The sequence below is a fragment of the Curcuma longa genome, chromosome 21, assembly GCF_044706935.1.
Source record: "Curcuma longa cultivar G26 ecotype Majalengka, Jawa Barat chromosome 21, ITB_CL_G26_1.1, whole genome shotgun sequence".
NCBI classification, from domain to species: domain Eukaryota; kingdom Viridiplantae; phylum Streptophyta; class Magnoliopsida; order Zingiberales; family Zingiberaceae; genus Curcuma; species Curcuma longa.
The window spans coordinates 5947747-5967106 of NC_133881.1; the positions used below are offsets into that span (position 1 = coordinate 5947747).

The 19360-nt window shown below is 36.4% G+C and overlaps 3 protein-coding genes across 4 annotated transcripts; 2 read left to right on the forward strand and 1 right to left on the reverse strand.

Moving 5' to 3' along the window:
* Nucleotides 1–419: 419 nt before the first annotated feature.
* On the reverse strand, nt 420–3777 carry LOC141814548 (putative 12-oxophytodienoate reductase 11). Its single transcript, XM_074702498.1, has 5 exons — nt 3650–3777; nt 3316–3456; nt 3074–3204; nt 2487–2663; nt 420–1129 (listed from the first exon to the last, which is right to left on the reverse strand). Exons 1-5 carry the CDS (start codon nt 3715–3717, stop codon nt 546–548), a joined length of 1101 nt encoding a protein of 366 aa, XP_074558599.1. The 5' UTR covers nt 3718–3777; the 3' UTR covers nt 420–545.
* Nucleotides 3778–11101: 7324 nt separating this feature from the next.
* LOC141814343 (putative 12-oxophytodienoate reductase 5) lies at nt 11102–12637 on the forward strand. The gene is made up of 4 exons (XM_074702288.1): nt 11102–11210; nt 11292–11432; nt 11508–11809; nt 11882–12637. Exons 1-4 carry the CDS (start codon nt 11152–11154, stop codon nt 12472–12474), a joined length of 1095 nt encoding a protein of 364 aa, XP_074558389.1. The 5' UTR covers nt 11102–11151; the 3' UTR covers nt 12475–12637.
* Nucleotides 12638–13093: 456 nt separating this feature from the next.
* Nucleotides 13094–18236, forward strand: LOC141814342 (zinc finger BED domain-containing protein RICESLEEPER 2-like). 2 transcript variants are annotated; one of them, XM_074702287.1, is made up of 3 exons: nt 13094–13161; nt 14955–16992; nt 17744–18236. In XM_074702287.1, the coding sequence occupies exon 2, from the start codon at nt 14963–14965 to the stop codon at nt 16973–16975; it is 2013 nt and encodes a 670-aa protein (XP_074558388.1). In that variant the 5' UTR covers nt 13094–13161; nt 14955–14962; the 3' UTR covers nt 16976–16992; nt 17744–18236. The 2 variants fall into 2 exon arrangements, with proteins under 2 accessions (XP_074558388.1, XP_074558387.1); XM_074702286.1 differs by lacking the exon at nt 17744–18236 and adding an exon at nt 17350–17596 and having other exon boundaries at nt 13095–13161.
* The last annotated feature ends 1124 nt before the right edge of the window (nt 18237–19360 follow it).

The window sequence follows — 19360 nt, forward strand, 5'->3', positions numbered from 1 at the left end:
AAACTTGAGTGAAAATGAAAATTTCACACAAAATTAACAATAACAGTAAATTTGATATAGAAGGAAGGGAAATTAAAAGAGAGGTTTCCGAATTTAATTATTCCATTAAACACTGATCATATGCTTTTTCTGTCAACAGCCGTTTTGAAGTGCCATTAACACAAAATAATGAGTTACAATACATCCTAAGGCAGTTCTTGTAAATATTCTAAATGCTCAGATCTTGGATTCCTAGATTTAATTTTTTCTTTAATTGCATTGGGAGAAATGTTTTTTTTTTCTATAGTAACATACAAACATATATATATATATATATATATATATATAAAGAAATATTTTATCAAGAATTGAACCAATGAATATAATGGCAGCCCACACAAAGGATGATTCACACCTGAGATTTAGATTCATTTTTCATGAATTATTTTTTACTTTCCTGGAGTTCATACAAAGTCTGTAGACAGTAGCTGTGGAATTCACATGTTCATGAGCATGAAAACACAATGCTTTATGTTAAACACCTACAACATTTTATAGTTTGGAAGTCATGAATCAGATTCGAGAAATGGATAGTCTGTGTAACCAACAATAGGATCAGAAATGCAGAAAGTTCCGCGATTATACTTGTTGAGTGGAGCATTCAACTCGAATCGTCGTGGAAGGTCAGGGTTAGCCAAAAATAGTCGCCCGTAAGCCACCAGATCTGCATAACCACTAGATATGGCCTTATTGCCGCTTTCTCTAGTGAATCTCCTGCCAACGATAAAAGTTTTTCTAATGGCTTTCCTAATTGGAAGAAGACTGCACGGAACTTCTCCTGCTCTTGCCTGCCAAGGATCCACCATGTGACAATATGCAATTGCATATTTGTTCAAAGCATTGGCCATGTGTAGTCCAAGAGCTTCAGGGTTGGAATCCTGGCATTCGTAATAGTTGGCGAAAGGAGAGAGCTTTATTCCCACTCTATCAGGTCCAATTTCATCCACCACAGCTTCAATTACTTCTAAGGCGAAGCGGCAACGATTATCTAAGCTTCCACCATAGTGGTCCGTACGATCATTCACTTGGTCCTTCATGAATTGATCGATCAAGTACCCATGGGACCCATGAATCTCAACTCCATCAAAGCCTGTGTACCAAAAGAAGAGCATGTATCCCAATTGACAAACTTAAAATTACCAAAAAGTTCAATTTTCAAATGTTAAAATGTGAAGAAAACAAAATTGCTTCCTCTTTTTGAAAAGTTACTATTCTTCAAAATGCTACCATAACCATAGAGATCAAAAAAAAAAAAAAAGTAAAGTGCATATGGAGCACTTAATAACATCATTAATCAAGAAAATATTCTACAAAATAGATCAAACATTACAAAAAGTAATCAAGTCTTGTGATAACTAATGGAGGAGCACAATTATGACTATGAAACTTTGTATCTCTACCTCATTTTAGAGAACTTCTAGCATTCAGTGAATTACAACATATGTTTATTTTTAGCCAATGAAGAAATGCATGGTAAATATATTAATATCATTGAGGCCATCAGATCATCAAGTCATGTTAGTCTCGACTATACAGAATTGACTACTTAGAGCTTATCCGTCAATTGGACTTTATGCAAATTTTATCACTGACAATATTCCATGCTCCTAAAATCACTTTTAGTCTCCATCTACACAATGCACTTTCAACTCTAATTGATCCAAGTTGTGTGTGGAATTTAACATTAAAGCATGTTATGATCAGGAATCAGAATAAGAAAAAACAAAAGGCAAGAAAGAATAATGCAAAATCTGCTAAGAGGGCAAACTGATGCCTCAACAAAAAGCTGTGGAACATTGTGTATCAGATACAGTAGATAGGCCATCTGATAACCAGATTACACACCTGCACCTGTCAGATTGCTGTCAGTAAGTAGACCAACCATGTGCAGCTCTAGCTAGCTTGAGCTCCTTTATGGAGGCAGTTCCTATGTGGATTCATGTTTAGCTCTTGTTGAGCATAGTGCAAGTGAAACCTCCGGCTTGGCCAGATTGTGGACTTGCAAATCTGTTTGAAAGAGATGTTTCTGAAAAAACCTGGTGGTACCAGTTCTTACATATACATCCTTTGGCATGTCAGGAATGCAGGTTTACGCTTGTGAGATAGACAGTTGTGAGATAGCTAGTTAAGCTCAATTGTGGTATTAGTTGGAATAATCATATACCTATATGTTAAGTAAGATGCACTTAACCAATCTACCATATCTGCACCAATTTCTATTTAATCACAAACAAAATAACCATATAGAATATTATATCTCCTTAGCCAAACCAACCGATCTTAAGAAGTTTCCTTTCCCCGAAAAATTCTAATACAGCTGGTGACTACATAGGCATTGTGTTTTTTAGCATTAGCAATGTAAATAAATCTGCAATAGCAGAAGCTTTTCCATAACCTTAATTGATTATCTACCATGACAAAATGAACACGGAACAAAATAGTCTTACCGGCCTCAATAGCATTTCTAGCGGCAACTCTAAAATCATTGACAAGCAACGGAATTTCTTCTGTCTGCAACCTCCGTGGAGCAGAGAAGTTCACAACATCAATGCCAGTAACCCCTACTTGAGGACTTAATGGCTTGTCAGTACATGAGATAGGTGCTTGGCCATTGGGTTGAAAATCTGCAGAGGAAAACATAGGCACGTGAATCAAATTTGGATGTATTGCTATTGAATAAAACTGGCATGATCTTTATTCCTTACCATCTCAACCAGTACTCAGCACAATGTTTATGAGAGATGCCTATAGACTTAGAATGCAAACTGAAGCAACTGATTAGACCTACCGATGAATCACTTGGTGTAAACAAGCTATTTCTGTGTTGGTAATACAACTACTTCTGCGATCATGTTTATCCATTGCCAAATGATAAACATTTAACATCATAGACATTCTTTCATATATTTAGGCGGTGTCTAAACTTAAGAAGCAGTGCAAGATTAGAGGACTTACGAATTCAATCAAGACTTCGACTTTACATTAATTTACCCAAAGACAAAGGAGTTGATGAATAAGTGCCGATGAAACAAACCGTGACTGGAAACTCTTCCAACATGCCCAATCTGGACAAAAAAGATGCCACCTTTCTCATGGACTGCATCCACTATTGGCTTCCATGCTGCGACTTGTTCTCTTGTCCAAATGCCGGGAGTGTCTGCATACCTTATCCCCATCAATTTCAATCAACAAAGAAAAATCGTATCAGAAATTATAGAAATTTCTGAAACTGGGAATCAGGGCTAAATTGAACAATTTGGGACTTGCAAGTCTCACCCTTGAGCAGTGTCGGAAACTCCAGTCGCTTCGGAGATCAGAAGGCCGCCTCTGGAAGTCCTCTGAGAGTAGTACAAGATGGCATGTGGCTGTGGAAGGTTTCCATAGGATCTCTGCCTTGTCAATGGCGCCAGAACAATTCTGTCTAGCGAAGCAAGAGCATCAAAAAATATATATATTGCAGTTTGGGGGTGTGAAGGGACTTCAAAAGATTGGATCTTTAGGTTGACGGCAAGAAACCCTAGTGATCTCATGTGAAAGAAGCCATTGCGCAGGATTTGAGTGCGCGGAGGGGACGAAAAGTGAATCAGAACTAGGGTTGATGGTTACCAACCTGTGGGAGAGCTCAAACTTTCCCATCGTATAAGGAGTGAGAAGGGGAATAGCATCTAGAGCCGCCATGGTATTCCCCTGCAATGATCGGAGCAGCGCGGAGAGAGAATTAGACAAACAGTGAGACGATGATCTTGCTAAATAATTGTTCGGTTCATATAAACTATATTCTCTCTTACTTAATTAAGAAGTAAAATTGATATATCATGTTTGTTAATTATCCTTCTTAACCATGGCTTATCATTCTCAAAGAAGAAATGTTCCCACACTATTTAGTTTTTCAAATAATATATCATTATTTTATTCAATTTCCCAACTTACATCTATTAAACTAAACTGCCACATTTGATTTATATTTTGATTTATGTTTAATTTAATTTTATTTCATAAATCAATATTTGATACATGTGAAATTAGAGTGAATATTAATTCCTTTATATGGTCAAACTATATGTTCTTATTGAAATCGCCTCTCGGACACATCACCGGCCACCCAGCACCAGGGTTGACTTCGCGAAGAGGAAGAAGAAGACGGGGTCCGTGATCCTGCAAACACCAGGACAGTGAGAAGGAAAGTTAGAGGTGCCTAGCTCGACCACTCCGACGCTCAAGTCAGTCACTGGAAGGAGGAAAAAATTTAATGGAGGAGCTTTTTAAAATATCTGTGTGTGTGTGTTCCTGTATCTGTGAAGCATGAGGGTTATATAGACGAAGGTGAGAGAGTGACACAGACCTGTCCTGTCCTTAATTAAGGAAAATATCTGTGTGAGGAGATCTTGTCAGAAGATATGTCCCATCCGGATGAGGGAAATATCTCATCATTGTCATAATAGCGAGGAGTCATGTCATTCAGCATCATATTATGATGTAGGGTAGCATAAGTAGGGGAGTAGGTTATAAAGTCATATAATTATTCATAACCTCTTGGCGACGATTTGACTAACTAATGAAACGAAGGGGAATCGATCTAGTGTTTGGCAGGGCACACTAGCTGGTGGAGAAGTCGACCCCCTAAGCGGAGCTCGGCCGCTCGAGTTTGAGTAAAGCACCAAATGAGGAGAGGGGCGAGCTGGGGGGCATGAGGCCTAATCGCCGAGTCGAGCCTAATCGCCGAGGGTGATTCCGACCTGGTCCGAGACCAGGGGGTATAGAGCTCGATCCACGACTATGTTCGAGTCAGGAGAGGTTGAACCCTTAAAAGGGTAATTGCTGAAGGACACCGCTGGTCTAAGACTAGAGGAATAGTCTTCGGGACCAATGACGTAGCCAGGATCTTTAACTGTCTTGGGCTAAATTATAAAAAAAAATAATACATACATGTATAATAAACATTTAACAAGCATATAATATTTAGATACCAATATCCTTTTACAGAGTTCAAATTTCATATAAAATACTTCAATATCTACTTAAGTTGTGCTCGATGAGATTTTAGAGTATAAAACTCGTTTATTATTGATTCTAAGTCTATTTTCTCAGACAATTGTCGTTCTATGTAGAGAATCATGCAATCGGAAAGTAAATCATCATCCATCTTGTTGCGAAGCGTCGTTTTGAGAAATTTCATGACTGAAAAGGCTCTCTCTGTCGTTGCAGTTGATACAGGAAGAGTCAATACAAGACGAATTAATCTCTGAATCATAACATAACTCTCAACCTTTTTGGTCACAATCATTTCTCTATATAATGCAGAAAGAGTAGAAATTTATTGAAATTCAGGATCACAAACTATGTCAAATTGATAGTGTTCCAATTCAGCTTTCAAAGCATGAATTTCTTGTTGAGTGAAATCAATAGGATAAAATTTTGATGCAAGCTTGCAAATGTCGTCCACATTGAATTTTTTAAATGAATCAGTAGGATCTAAAGCTGAACAAAGAGCAAGAAGTTCCATTGTTGCCTCACTGAATCTATAATTTAATTCCATCATTTGAAAATTTATTGCAGCATTAAAAATATAATAGTGATAATGATGCTCAACTGTGACATGATTCCTTTGTTGACAATAACGACTAACTTTATAACCACCGCTCATATTAGGCATCTCAATATTATGTCGTTCACAAAAAGCCTTTACTTTCTCAAAAAATTCATCCCATCCATCTTCTCTAAATTTTAGAAGGATGGCTTTTGTGGTTGAGATAAATTTTAAAGCATTCACAATGTCTTGTGATTTATTTTGTAGAGTTTGACAAAGAATATCAGTGGTTTCTAAGATCTTTTCCATCAAAAACAACACAAACACAAATTCAAAACTCATAATTATATTGCATAAACCACTAGCTTATCCACGTATTACACCATTTGGCCCATTTTCACTGAGATTTCCAAGGATCTTACAAGTTGTTGCATACATGTCTATCAAGTTTCTAACAGAATCATAATGAGAACTCCAACGAGTAGCAATACATCTATGCAATGTACCAACTTGATTAGCCCTTGTACCAGACTTACGCTCACCAATAGCCAACATATATGCAATCTCTTCTTGTTGAGCAGATTGTAAATCATTAAGACGTTTAGGAGATGAAGTGACGAAGTTTACAATGGAAGTCAAATAAGAAAAGAATTGTCAAATAGAAGGCACATCCTTAGCAGCTGCAACCAATGTTAACTGTAAACGATGAGCAAAACAATGTACATAATAGGCATATGGGCAATCTCTAAGAAATAATGCTTGAAGTTCATTCCATTCACCACGCATATTACTAGCACCATCATACCCTTGTCCCCTCATATTATGGATTTGAATATTGTGTTGAACAAAAATGTCAGAAATTGATTTCTTAAGGTTTGCCGATGTTGTGTCCTCAACACTCAAAATCTCAAAGAAACGTTCCACTAAAAAATCAGAATTATTAACAAATCTTAAAATAAGGGTCATTTGCTCCTTTTTAGATTCATCTTGAGCTTCATCAACAAGAATACAAAACTTGGCATCTCCCAATTCATCTCGAATCATTATTCTCACTTTATTAGCAAGAATATGCAATATGTCCTTTTGAATTTGCGGAGAAGTGTATTTAGCATTTTGTGGGGCATTATGTAACACAACTTTTGCAATTTCATCATTTAAATGTGCTTGAAATTTCAATAATTCAATAAAATTTTCACGGTTTAAGGAACTCTCTGATTCATCATGGCCTCTAAAAGGACATCCTTGAGTTGCAAGCCATAATAACCCTTCAATTATTGCCTTTAGACGTAATATATTCTTTACAATTTCTTCTGCAAATTGAGCATTCATCACTTTGTCAATATTTTGCTTTGGTTTCATTAAATCCTGAACACATTTCACACATCTATTATGTGATGAAGACAATGAACCAACATGAATAAGAAATGCACATTTTTCTCCATCATTAACTCTCTTCCAACTGTTAAACCCTTCAGAAACAAGTGCAGAATGAGCCAATGAATTACTTGCATTCTAAAAAAAAAGCATGGAAAACAATATGCTTTGTCCTTTGAAGGTGAATATTCTAGCCAAGGAAATTGTTTGAACCAAGCATATTGAAATCGACGATTTTGCTTTCCAATTTTTATTCTTGAATACTCAGCAAGTTTGGGTTGATAAGACCCTACTTTGATATATATTCTTCTAATATCATCCCACTCATTAACAGGGTATTCACAAATCAATTTTCGTAATCCTGGATCTTGTTCAATAAAAGAAATATCAAATTCTTCCTCTTTTTATTCTATTGGCCCAGATACAGAAGGAGATTGTAAATCAAAAATAGAGGATCCAATTGTTAGTTTCAGAGGTATATCACATTACAATTGATTATTAAATTTAGATTATTCATCTCTCTTCATAAAAAATAACAGTAATATTTTTGACTTTTTATTTAAAGGTTGGCATTCCATTTATAACCTAAGGATAAAAAAACAACTAAAAATTAATTATTTATAACCTAAGAACAAAAAAATGACTACCAATCAATTATAACAAACTCAAACACAATAATAAATAAATTTATAATATCATGACATTCTCAAATATTAGAGTCATAATTTTTAGATAATTAAAAAAATTAAATAATTTCGAATAAAATCTCAACTAAAAATTTAAAATTACCTATATATAATTTACCACTTTAAGATAAGAGAAGTCGACTGTTTATCTGTAAAATTTAGTGTAGTGCTGAAACTTGAAATGCCTAAAATTAAAAAAAAAGATTGCAAAACAAATATACAAATTGAAAATGCAATTGTAGTTGGACAATATCAATTTGTCTGCCTATACCTACCTATTTATATTTTCTTTTTAATATAAATTTTTTAATAAGCAAATAATATAATGTTTATCATTAATAGGGCTAACCGTTAAGGGAACACTATAAATTGAAAGAAAAAATAATAGCAAGCTTTAAAACTTACTGCGGTGGCTATAACCGAGAAAATGATTATAAAATAAAACTCAATTGCTAAATTAGAAAAAGAAATAGAAAGAAAATGAGATGATCTTGGACCTATGATGTTGACAGCTTGAAAAATAGATCCCAACTGAGCGACCTCTGTTGTTGTTATGAGACTGAGCGACTCCTTGATGTGTCAAATGGCAAATAAAAAAACTCTTTTTTTTCCTTCCATCAAACCATGTAAGTAGGGTTTTTATTAAATTTGGGATGTATTGGCTTTAATTGTTAGGCTGGATTGGGCTCTAGGTTGTACTGTATTGGATTGACTCTATATACTTGGACTCCAATTGCGGGATATATTGGCTCTCATTGTGGAGCTACACTGGGCTGGAGCCCAATGCAACCCAGCCCTACCTATGCCCTTGTTCGGGACGTCACTGGTCCGAGACCAGGGGCATAGAGAGCTTGATCCAAGACTATGTTCGAGTCGGAAGAGGTTGAACCATGAGAAGGGCAATTGCTGAAAGACATCCGTTGGTCCGAGACCAAGGGAATAGTTTGCGGGATGCCACTGGTCCGAGACCAGGGGATATAGAGCTCGATCCACGATTATGTCCGAGTTTGGAGATGTTGAACCTTGAGAAGGGCAATTGTTGAAGGATTCCGCTGATCCGAGACCAGGAGAATAGTCCTTGGGACACCACTGGTTCGAGACTAGGGGAACATCGTATACAGATACGACATACCACATCGACTCGTCTCAGACAATGGTTGACAATTCCAAAGAAAGAAGCTCCATAAGTGGTACAAAGGACTTAGTATTCAGCAAGCCTTCACTTTAGTAGCATATCCGCAGAGCAACGGACAGGCTGAAGTCGTCAACAGAGAGATCATGCTGGGGTTGTGCCAGTTGGGTTGTGAGGTCAAATCAACCTTCTATCCAACTTGCCATATATTTAGACTGGTCTTTGACTTTGCAGGCCGGGTCCGACCATTTCACAACACCCATAACACTATATATCGATTTAAATATTAAAAATATAATTATACATTAAATGAATCATTCGTATCCAATTCTTGTTCATCTCATCAAACTTTTAGCTGAGTGGAATGGAATGAATAGAAATTAATAGTTCAGTCCCTCGTTAACTCGATAAAAGTTAAATTAAGACATAATTTAATCAAAATCACTAACAATTTTTTATATAGTCTAAATATCGCTTTTGAACTAACTAATATTAGAGGTGATCCACTTGATTCATTTTAAATTTTTTATCGATCATTAAAATTAATGACAAAATATAAAATTAATTTACGATTCGTCATAGTTAAGAATCAGTCCATAAATCAACCATCAAAATCACTTGCAAAAGATGTATAATAGATATGGTGACGACTCCCTCACATCATCACTGACATCTCCCTATCAAAGTTCAACTTTGTATCTTCCATTTATCAATATTTAAGCGTTGACTTTGAAAATGAATTAAATAAAATTAAACTTCGACATAAACTAGTTTAAAGGATTATTGTTCGGTGGGTCAGGGACTTAAAATTGGGTTAACAAAGGCAATTAACAAACATTTTTTTATTCTGTTTTGAAATAACACATTAAAAAATCATATCATCTTAATTTAATAATTATTTATTTATTGCCCAAAGATATTAAATATTAGGTGACTATTTATTGATGTCAATTTAAATAAAATTTAGTTATTTTTTAATTATTTTTAAAATCAAATCAGGTCTGACTATTTATTTCTTTATTTTCTATTTTTGGAAAATTCTCGGATTAAACTAATTAACGTGTCCACTTTGATCTCCTTTGAAATATTTGAAAATGTTATTAATTCAACGAAAATTATTAAACTTTCGACAATTTTATATTTTCAACAAATAAGAAGAAAAGTCCATGGAGGGCGGCCGCCTCTGCAATTATTTAATAGTAGATTATTTCCACTTCTTAAAGATCAAGTTTCTTTGCCACGTTGAAAATATTAGTAAATGTTATAATAATAATTAGAAGTCTCTCGATGTATACTTGCCTTTAAAGTCAACATAAGGACAAAATTATAATTTTTTAAAATAAAATTCTTTCTTTAAAACTAAAACATTTGATGAGATCATCTGGACGTCATCTTCAAGATGAATCTCGATTCATGAATCAAGAGGTCTAATTTCGAAAATGCCCTTGGAAAAGATAAAGTTCTAATCTCAAGCTATTTTTGTAAATATCTTTATTTTTTATGACATTATAACACCTACATTCTATAATATTGGCACGTAATTATTATAATATAATTTATAAATAAATATTACATTATTTATGTATAATTTTATAAATATCATAATATAATATTGATCGGTGCATAAATATCTATATTGTAATGACTATAAATTATAATCATAAAATTGAAGTACTTAAGTTATATATTGTAAAAGAACGCATCGAAAAAATAAAAATGTACTAATGGGATGGACACTATTTCATAATAAGATACTCTTAATTTTTATTAAACATATTTTTTAATAAATTAAGAATAATAAAAAAACCGTATTCTTTATAAGCAAAACGTTTCAACTTTGATAACTTGTGAATTGTGATCAAATCACACGACTGCAAGATCCAATAGTGACTTGACTTTGGATGCATGCATCCAGTGCTTCTCTCATGTCCACCAGTTATATTATTTTAAATTCACAAAAGAAGATAATATCTTTTTATTTTTAAAAACTCGTACCGATCGATTCTCCAATGGAATCTGAGCTGGCTGCTATTTGAAAATGAAACTAAAACAAAACAATTTTTATTTATTTATATTAAATCATGCACCTTTCATCACTGATGCATTATATGAGCCGACACCAATAATTTGGAGTAAAAATTGGCAAGAACAAGATTCTCAGGTGATATGATTGGCTTTCAAAAAGTGTCCAGATACTGTAGGTCTGTAGCCAAGTCCGAGTTCTTATCCCACAAAGTAAACAAAATAAAACGAATCAAGATCTCTGACCGCTGACTTTCTTGTTTGGTCAACCACTCTGGAGCCTATAAACACCCAGCACTCATCGCATCCTTTCATCACTGAAAGAGGTCTAATAATTTCTTGTTCTTAGCATTCTCTTCTGCCATTCAAGAATGGAAACCATCCCTCTTCTTACTTCCTACAAGATGGGGAAGTTTGACCTTCCTCACAGGTCAGTTAGATTCTTTAATTTCTTGTGTTACTGAATCATCAAGGATTTGTGTTACTGATCATTATATTTTTGTCCGAACAGGATTGCTATGGCACCAATGACAAGATGCAGATCTTACGGCAACGTTCCTCAACCTCATGCTATTCTCTACTACTCCCAGAGAGCCACCAATGGAGGTCTCCTGATCACAGAGGCGACAGGGGTCTCAGACACTGCTCAAGGGTATAATTCAAGCTAGCCCCAATTCCATTGATCGTCCATGTTTTCGAACCCCAATCGCAATTCTTTCATTTACAGATACCCAGAGACTCCTGGAGTGTGGACGAAAGAGCAAGTGGAGGCATGGAAGCCGATCGTCGATGCTGTCCATGCGAAGGGCGCAGTGTTCTTCTGCCAGCTCTGGCATGTTGGAAGAGTTTCCCACAATGGTTACCAGCCAAATGGTCAAGATCCGATCTCCAGTAGCGACAAGCAGATACCGATCGAAACGCTGCCCGAAGGCAACGAAGTCTACTCTCGCCCTCGCCGGCTGAGCAAGGAGGAGATCCCTGAAGTCGTCGACTGGTTCAGGGCGGCAGCCAGGAACGCCATCGAAGCTGGTACGTTAATTCTTCAAGCCATTTTGATCGTATTCACGACTCGGCGTTAATTAATCCTTTCGTTGGATTCAGGCTTCGATGGAGTGGAGATCCACGGAGCCAATGGCTACTTGATCGAGCAGTTCCTGAAAGACAGCTGCAACGACCGCACCGACGAGTACGGCGGCAGCTTAGCCAACCGCTGCCGGTTCGCGTCGGAGGTGGTGGAGGCGGTGGCCGACGAGATCGGAGCCGACAGAGTCGGGATCCGGCTGTCGCCGTTCTTGGATTTCATGGACTGCTGGGACTCCGAACCGGAGGCGCTAGCCTTGCACGTCGTCGAGGAGCTCAACAAGTACGGCATCCTCTACTGCCACATGCTCGAGCCGAGGATGGAGATGGTGGACGGCAAGTTGAAGATCCCCCACAAGCTGCTGCCCATGAGGAAGGCGTTCAAGGGGACCTTCATCGTCGCCGGAGGGTACGATCGCGAAGAGGGCAACAAGGTCGTGGAAGAGGATTACGCGGATCTGGTGGCGTATGCTCGGCATTTCTTGGCGAATCCTGACTTGCCGAAGAGATTCGAGCTCGATGCGGCGCTGAACAAGTACGACAGGCACACCTTCTACACTCAGGATCCAGTTGTTGGATACACCGATTACCCTTTCCTTGAAGATTCTTCCTAGATCTAGATTATTATTCGTGCCAGTTCTTAGATCTGTTCCTTGTTCTAATAAAATGCAGCATGCGTGCCTGCTGTCGTCCTTCAGTTTTATTATTATGTATTAATTGTCGCATTTAAAGATGGATTTTGAATAATAGAAATCTTCGAACAAAGATTTTGATCTCTGTGATTAGTTTTATGGTTATGAAAGAATAATAAAATTACATTTTTTAATAACTTATTTGAGTAATTTTGATTAACAATATTTTTAGTTGTTGTTTGGCACGAGCAATCTACTTCAGTATTTAAGAGTAAATATTTTTTTTAAATATTTTAATTAGAATTTAATTCAAGAGGAGGTCTATTTTTTGGTTTTTTAAAAAAAAATTATTCACAAAAAATATTTATTTTATTTTTTTTCCGGTCCACGTGAACGAAACCGGGTTCGTTATAAAAGAAATGCTTAGGCCTACGGATTCGGCCCACAAGCGTCCGCAAACCTACCGCCGCCGCCCCGTCTCGTCTACCATCGCTGGCCCAAAACCTAGTCCTCCAATTGCCGCCGCCCCAGCTCGTCTACCATCGCTGGCCCAAAACCTAGCCCTCCAATTGCCGCCGCCCCTGCCGTCGTCGATCTGCGGCGGCGCCGCCGTTGAATCGCCCGGCGTCCTTGTATTCTTCCTCGAGGAGTCTACTTTTTTTTTTTGAGGTAGATCCTTCTCCCGTTTCTCGTCGACATTTTGTTAGAAATTCCTCTTCTCGTGAAGCAATTCTTTTGGGGGATTTCAGAGGTTTCTTTTAGCAGTCTTCTTAATTTTCCCCCCTTTCTTCTCACTTGCGGTGTTCCTGTTACTTTCGGTTTCGTACAATACGCCCTCACAAACTCTATTTAACGGGTTGAGATTCAAATAAATAATTAGATAATGCTGATATGTTGTCCCAATCCTTTCCTAGGTTATGATACAACTTACTTAGGCATCGTATGTGTGCTCATTGTTTCAATATTTACCAAGCATTAGAGTAAGTCTACTTGTAAGCGTGTTCTCGAAAGTGACACTGCTCATGAGCTGGATAATTTTTATATTGATACTTCGAATTAATCTGTGACTGGGGGCTTTATATGTTTATCCAATATTGCAGTTTATCTTGGGGGGAAATGTTTTGTTATCTGATTGCTGTGGTGCATTTTGTCTTGTGTTTGCTGCTAAATTAAAGATTTTTTTTAAATATATAAGCTCATCAGGTATGGAACAGAAGGGCCCGAGTAGTTCAGGTTTCTTTTTGTTCTTGTTAGATCTGATTTGTTCATACCTCAAAGTGTTCCTATATCATTGACTGAATATAGTCTAAGTCTTCTTAGAAGTCTAAGTCTTCTTAGAGAAGAGAGGTATATAATTGTAATTATTTTTGGCTGTTAGTGCGGTTAAGCTCATGATAACTAAGGAATCCTTACAAATTTGGTTACTCATCATACATTTCCATTCAGTATTTTGGAATTTTTCTGAATATGTAGCTTTTTTGTCAATCTCAAATCTTATATTAGAGGTATGGCTATGAGCTATTGATATTTTTCCATCCCACAGACAGCTCATCCTTCTTTCTTTTTTTAATATCTATTTTATTTGCCAAATAGCTTGTCCATGTTGATTGATACAGTGAGCTGCATGAAACTTGCTAAATATTTCCTCATTGACATTTTACAACTCAATCAACTTAACATATATTGTTTCTTTTGCTATTTTGGTGAATGCCCACTCTACTGGGACATTTTTTGTTATAATTGATATAGTTTCATTTTCTTTTGGGGATTTTTAAGTTGTTTCAGGTGCTATGTTAATGTTTTAAATTTTTTCTCAATATTATATATGTTTGATCCCTTTTTTGTGTGAGTTCTCTCTTGTGATGCATTTGCATTGTACCATTTGATCTTGATTGTTCTTTACTCTCACTGCTCTGTAATTTGTCTGAGTTGTAAAGTTGCACCTTCCATGGTTAGGAGTCTTGCGTTATTCCAGATTAGTAGTTGTTTGCCAAAATACCTCTTGCATCTTGACTTTTCTTCCTGTTCACTTCTCAGACATGGGAGAATTTCTATATGCATTCTTACCTATATATAAATTTGCAGATATATGCTTTTTTGTCAGTATGTAGGTGTGTGTCAATAACTGCAGGGTCTATTTCTATATATCATATTTGTTATTCATTAGTTCAGGTGTCATAATCACACTTTGGTGCAAATGAAAGATGCATTATTGCTGTTATTGTAAGTGGAATGTTGGAGTGAATTTTTTGTTTTTCTTATTTATAAAGGCCATCTCAAAAACATTGGACCTTCCATCTTTGAAACTTTGTTCTTTGTTGTTGAGTTGAATGTTGCTAGATGTTGAAGACTACATTATTAGTGTTTGTATTGACTTGAGAATTATTTCTTCTATCTTTATTCTACCAATTGGACTTAATTGTGTTTAAGGAATGTAACTTATCATTGTATCTAAACTTCAGGCAGCATAATGGAAGCAAGTGATGCAGAACTAATTAACACAGAAAAAACACCACCTGTTAGAAGACATAGGAAAAAGAAGTCAATGGTATGGGAACACTTTACTGTTGAAACTGTATCTGAAGGATGCATACGGGCATGCTGCAAACTCTGCAAACAAACTTTTGCATACAGTAATGGCTCGAAGGTAGCTGGTACCAGCCATCTCAAAAGGCATATTTCTATGGGTTCCTGCCCTAAAATCAAAAGTCTTGAAAAGCAACAGCTTGCTCTCACACCAGGTGCAAAAAGTGATGTAGACATGACTGATCCACCCAAAAAACGTTATAGAACATCTTCATTTGGGTATGGTTTTGACCAGGAACAAAGTTACACATTTCTTGCAAAGATGATAATTCTGAACGAATACCCTCTTGACATGGTTGAACAGCCTGCATTTGTGTTGTTCATCCAGAGTATTCAACCACGGTTTAGGATGGTCGATGCCAATGCCTTGGAAGGTGAAATTCTATCCGTGTATCACAAGGAGAGGTTACATCTCATGCAGGTATTTGGAAATATGTCTGGAAGGGTCAGCCTCACAGTTGGTCTGTGGACCACTAGTCAAACTCTTGGGTATATATGCCTTACTGGGCATTACATCGATAGTGATTGGAAGCTGCAAAAGAAAATGCTTAACTTCATGATGGTAGTTTCGCCTCATTCTGAAATTGCTCTTAGTGAAGCCATTAGTGTCAGCCTTTCAGAGTGGAATATGAAAACTAAGTTGTTTACGATTACTGTAGCTAACAATTCTTTGTCACATGAAATCTATAGTGCTAGTCTTAGAGATCATCTTTCAAAGAAACACAAAGTGGTACTGAGAGGTCAGTTGTTTGTTGTACGTTGTTATGCCAATATTCTTAATCTAGCTGCAGAGGTTTTGACTGCTTCAATTCATGGTATAATATACAACATTCGGGAAAGTGTGAAATTTGTCAAAGCATCACCAGTGCGGGATGAAAAATTTTCTGAGATTGCCTCGCGAATTGGACTTCTTGGCACCAAATCACTTTCTCTTGATGTTAGAACATTATGGAACACCACTTATCTCATGCTTGATGCTGCCTTGGAGTATAAAGATGCATTCACTTCCTTAGATGCGTGTGATGATAACTATAATGAAGCACCGTCAGCTGATGACTGGAAGAAGGTTGAGGTTGTTTGCACATACCTGAAACTTTTACATGACTCTGCAAACAATGTTATGGGAACACTGGAACGAACTGCTAATATATTTTTTCCAGAAGCATATAAGATCCTGCTAGAGCTTACCAATGGAACATCAAGTGAGGATCCCCTGGTGAGCAGCACCGCAAAGCAGATGCATGAAATGTTTGATGAGTATTGGAGAGATTGCAGCCTTGTCCTGGCAATTGCCGTAGTTATGGACCCTCGTTTCAAGTTGAAGCTTGTTGAATTTAGTTACTCAAAACTTTATGGTGATGATTCTGCCAGATATGTTAAGATAGTGAATGATAGTGTTCATGAGTTGTATATGGAGTATGTTTCCCAGTCACTTCCATTAGTGCCTTATGCAGATCAAGGTGATGATAACCACATGAATGGCGTTGGCAGCAATCTATCTTCTTCTCCGAATGTGACTGGCTATGGGCTTATGGACTTTGATATCTATCTCTCTGAGACGGCTGTGAATGAATCAACAAAGTCTGAGTTGGACCAGTACTTGGAAGAGTCCCTTGTCCCTCGTACTCATGTCTTTGATATCTTGAACTGGTGGAAACTCAACAATATTAAGTATCCGACTTTATCCAAGATGGCTAGAGATGTCCTAGCGATTCCTGTATCAAGTCCAGATTGCTCCTTTTTTGGCTCCGGGGCTGGAAGCAGAGAACTTGATGAGTACCGAAGTTCATTACGACCTGAGACTGTGGAAGCCCTTTCTTGTGCTAAAGATTGGCTCCAATATTCACCCATCATGATAGAACAACCATCAACTGCTATTGTCAAAATGGAACTCTAGTACTCCATGGTGCTGTGGTAAATATTTTACTCCTGACTAATATTTGTAGAACAGTTACTCATACGCTTCTATCTATTTTCTTTTGCAGAACATTATTTTTAGTCTCTATTATTGTATTTTGCTCATGTCAAATTTTCATCTCCCAAAATTGCTTCTCTCGTATTCTTATTCTCAAAATTCAGTATATTCATGCACTTAAAGCCTGTTATTTAAGAATGTTCAGATTCTTTCCCTTTCCCTTTTCACCTTTCCCCTTTCCTGCAAACCGTGTCTCCTTGTTTGTTCACTTCAACAACATATTTTTATCATTGCCATTTGTTTTGTGACTTAATGTTTCCAACGTTAATGCAAGCCTTGAATTTTAATTGTTGAAGGATCAAGTTCTGGACACACTGTTTCAAGTTGCAATTCAAGCTGCATGCCAGTTGTTTATTTTATTAGATAGGTTTGAGGAGCAAGCTAAGTAGTAGAAAATGAGGTTGTAGGGGGAAAAAATCCTTTTAGTAGCAATCACCATCTGAGATGTACAGAAAACTACCATATTGACTTCAAATATGCTCAATATGAGATTGTAACAAACAATTGTGTGAATTAGACTTCTGATGAATTTTTTAGATCGGATCTGATTAGTCTTTTGGCATGTTTCTCATCTGGATTATCATTATCATTATTGGATTGATTTGTTAAGAGGAAGGAGATAGCGCTAGTTAGACATCATCTAGTGTGAATTCGAGCTTGTTGTGAAGAATCCAATTGTTGAGCTTGCAGATGAAGCTTCTAGTGTGAGGTTGAAGAAGGCCAAGCGGCACACTAGTGTGATTTTCAAAGCCCTCGTCTCAACGAAGTTAAAAAGACCTATTGGTTGAAGTCCATGGTGCTCAATTTCACCATCACGTGTGTTGTGAACGTCCAGCAGCCTCACCGTTGGCATACAACATTATACACACTTTATGTGATATTGTTAGCATTGTGTTCATTTTGAAATTTGAGCAGCTATGCAAGTGCCACGCTTAAATGACAATGACCGAATAATGTGCAACATTGGATGCACAATATTCAGACTGTTGAGATGTTGGCGACTGCACTCATATCGAAATGGTCTTTGGGTATCGATAGCAAGCGTGCTAGAGGAAATCTTTTGTCCAGCATTTTCTCTTTGACCTAGCTACATGTTGGCATGTAAATAATGTTTTTGTTGTTGCAGTCATGCAGCTGTTTTTGTTAGTTAATAACTTTTTTGTAGCATTTTTTTAATATCATAATGTGCTCTCTTTAGCTACAAAGTTTTGTTGAGTAGGATGGATAGTGTTAGTGTTACATTGTGTTGTTTAACACTTGGTGCCAGGTGCCAACGATATCGACATGGCTGATGTAGTGTTCCTACTCATCTTTCCCCATGACTTCCTTTCCTTTTGCCTCTAGGATGTCGTACTGGTTGTGATAAATGTTTTGAGAATTGTTTACACAATACTTCGTACCAATGATGTAACATTTTTTTTTTTCAAATACTAGTAATATGATCATCACTCTGGTATCTCAATAAGACATATTATTGGAGTGCTAAAGAAAATATAGACTTAGTGCCCAACGAATAATAACGAGCCTTGCTAAAGAAATGATCGGATGCTCTTCGAGTCTATCACAAAGTCTTTTGTTGTTTAATTAATGCAGTTTATTGTTGGTACAAGTTAATCTAGGAAAAAGCTCTTGGCCACTAGCTTTTACCTTCATTAATGCCATGATCATCCCAAGCAAAATATCTTTTTCGTTAAATTTAAAAATTAAAACTTAATTTAATTTTTACTATATATATATATATATATTCAATGATTGCATGTAGGGTCAAATGCTTTTTCATTGGCCATGTTTGTCCTTGTCGTATTATGTTTCTGCCCCTTTCCTCCCTTTTTAGATTACGTCTCTTTTATTCATTATATATATATATTTTTATGTGTAATCTACCATTCGAGTACCAATTAAAATTATACATGAGATTCATTATAATATAAAAAAATAATTTTAACACGAGATTCATGAAATTAATCTTATAAGAACCAATTATGTGATTTTCATTTTGGTATTCTAAATGTATAATTATTAACTGCAAAACTTGTTATATATTTTGTAACTTTTTCTACTCAGGTTTAGTCCATTGCCTTTATACATGTATATATTTAGAGAAAAGTACAACTAAGTGAACGGAATTATAAGTTTAAAACTATTTGATTAATCCCGAAATGTTTTAAAATGTGTTAAAAGTTGATGCATAGAGTCTAACTGATCAAAAGAAGATTAAAAAGGTAGACTGACACATGAAAACTAAGCAAGCAATTAATTAGTGTCTAGAACAAAAGCAATTCCAATTTCCAACTCTAACCATTGTTT

Coding starts and splice junctions, on each gene's coding strand:
- LOC141814548 (XM_074702498.1), bottom strand. CDS start 3,717: ATGGCGGCTCTAGATGCTATTCCCCTTCTCACTCCTTATACGATGGGA. Junction 3,457..3,649: donor AAGTTTGAGCTCTCCCACAG/GTTGGTAACCAT, acceptor TTCGCTAGACAG/AATTGTTCTGGCGCCATTGA. Junction 2,664..3,073: donor TGGAAGAGTTTCCAGTCACG/GTTTGTTTCATC, acceptor TTTCCTCTGCAG/ATTTTCAACCCAATGGCCAA.
- LOC141814342 (XM_074702287.1), top strand. CDS start 14,963: ATGGAAGCAAGTGATGCAGAACTAATTAACACAGAAAAAACACCACCT.
- LOC141814343 (XM_074702288.1), top strand. CDS start 11,152: ATGGAAACCATCCCTCTTCTTACTTCCTACAAGATGGGGAAGTTTGAC. Junction 11,433..11,507: donor GTCTCAGACACTGCTCAAGG/GTATAATTCAAG, acceptor TTTCATTTACAG/ATACCCAGAGACTCCTGGAG. Junction 11,810..11,881: donor CAGGAACGCCATCGAAGCTG/GTACGTTAATTC, acceptor CGTTGGATTCAG/GCTTCGATGGAGTGGAGATC.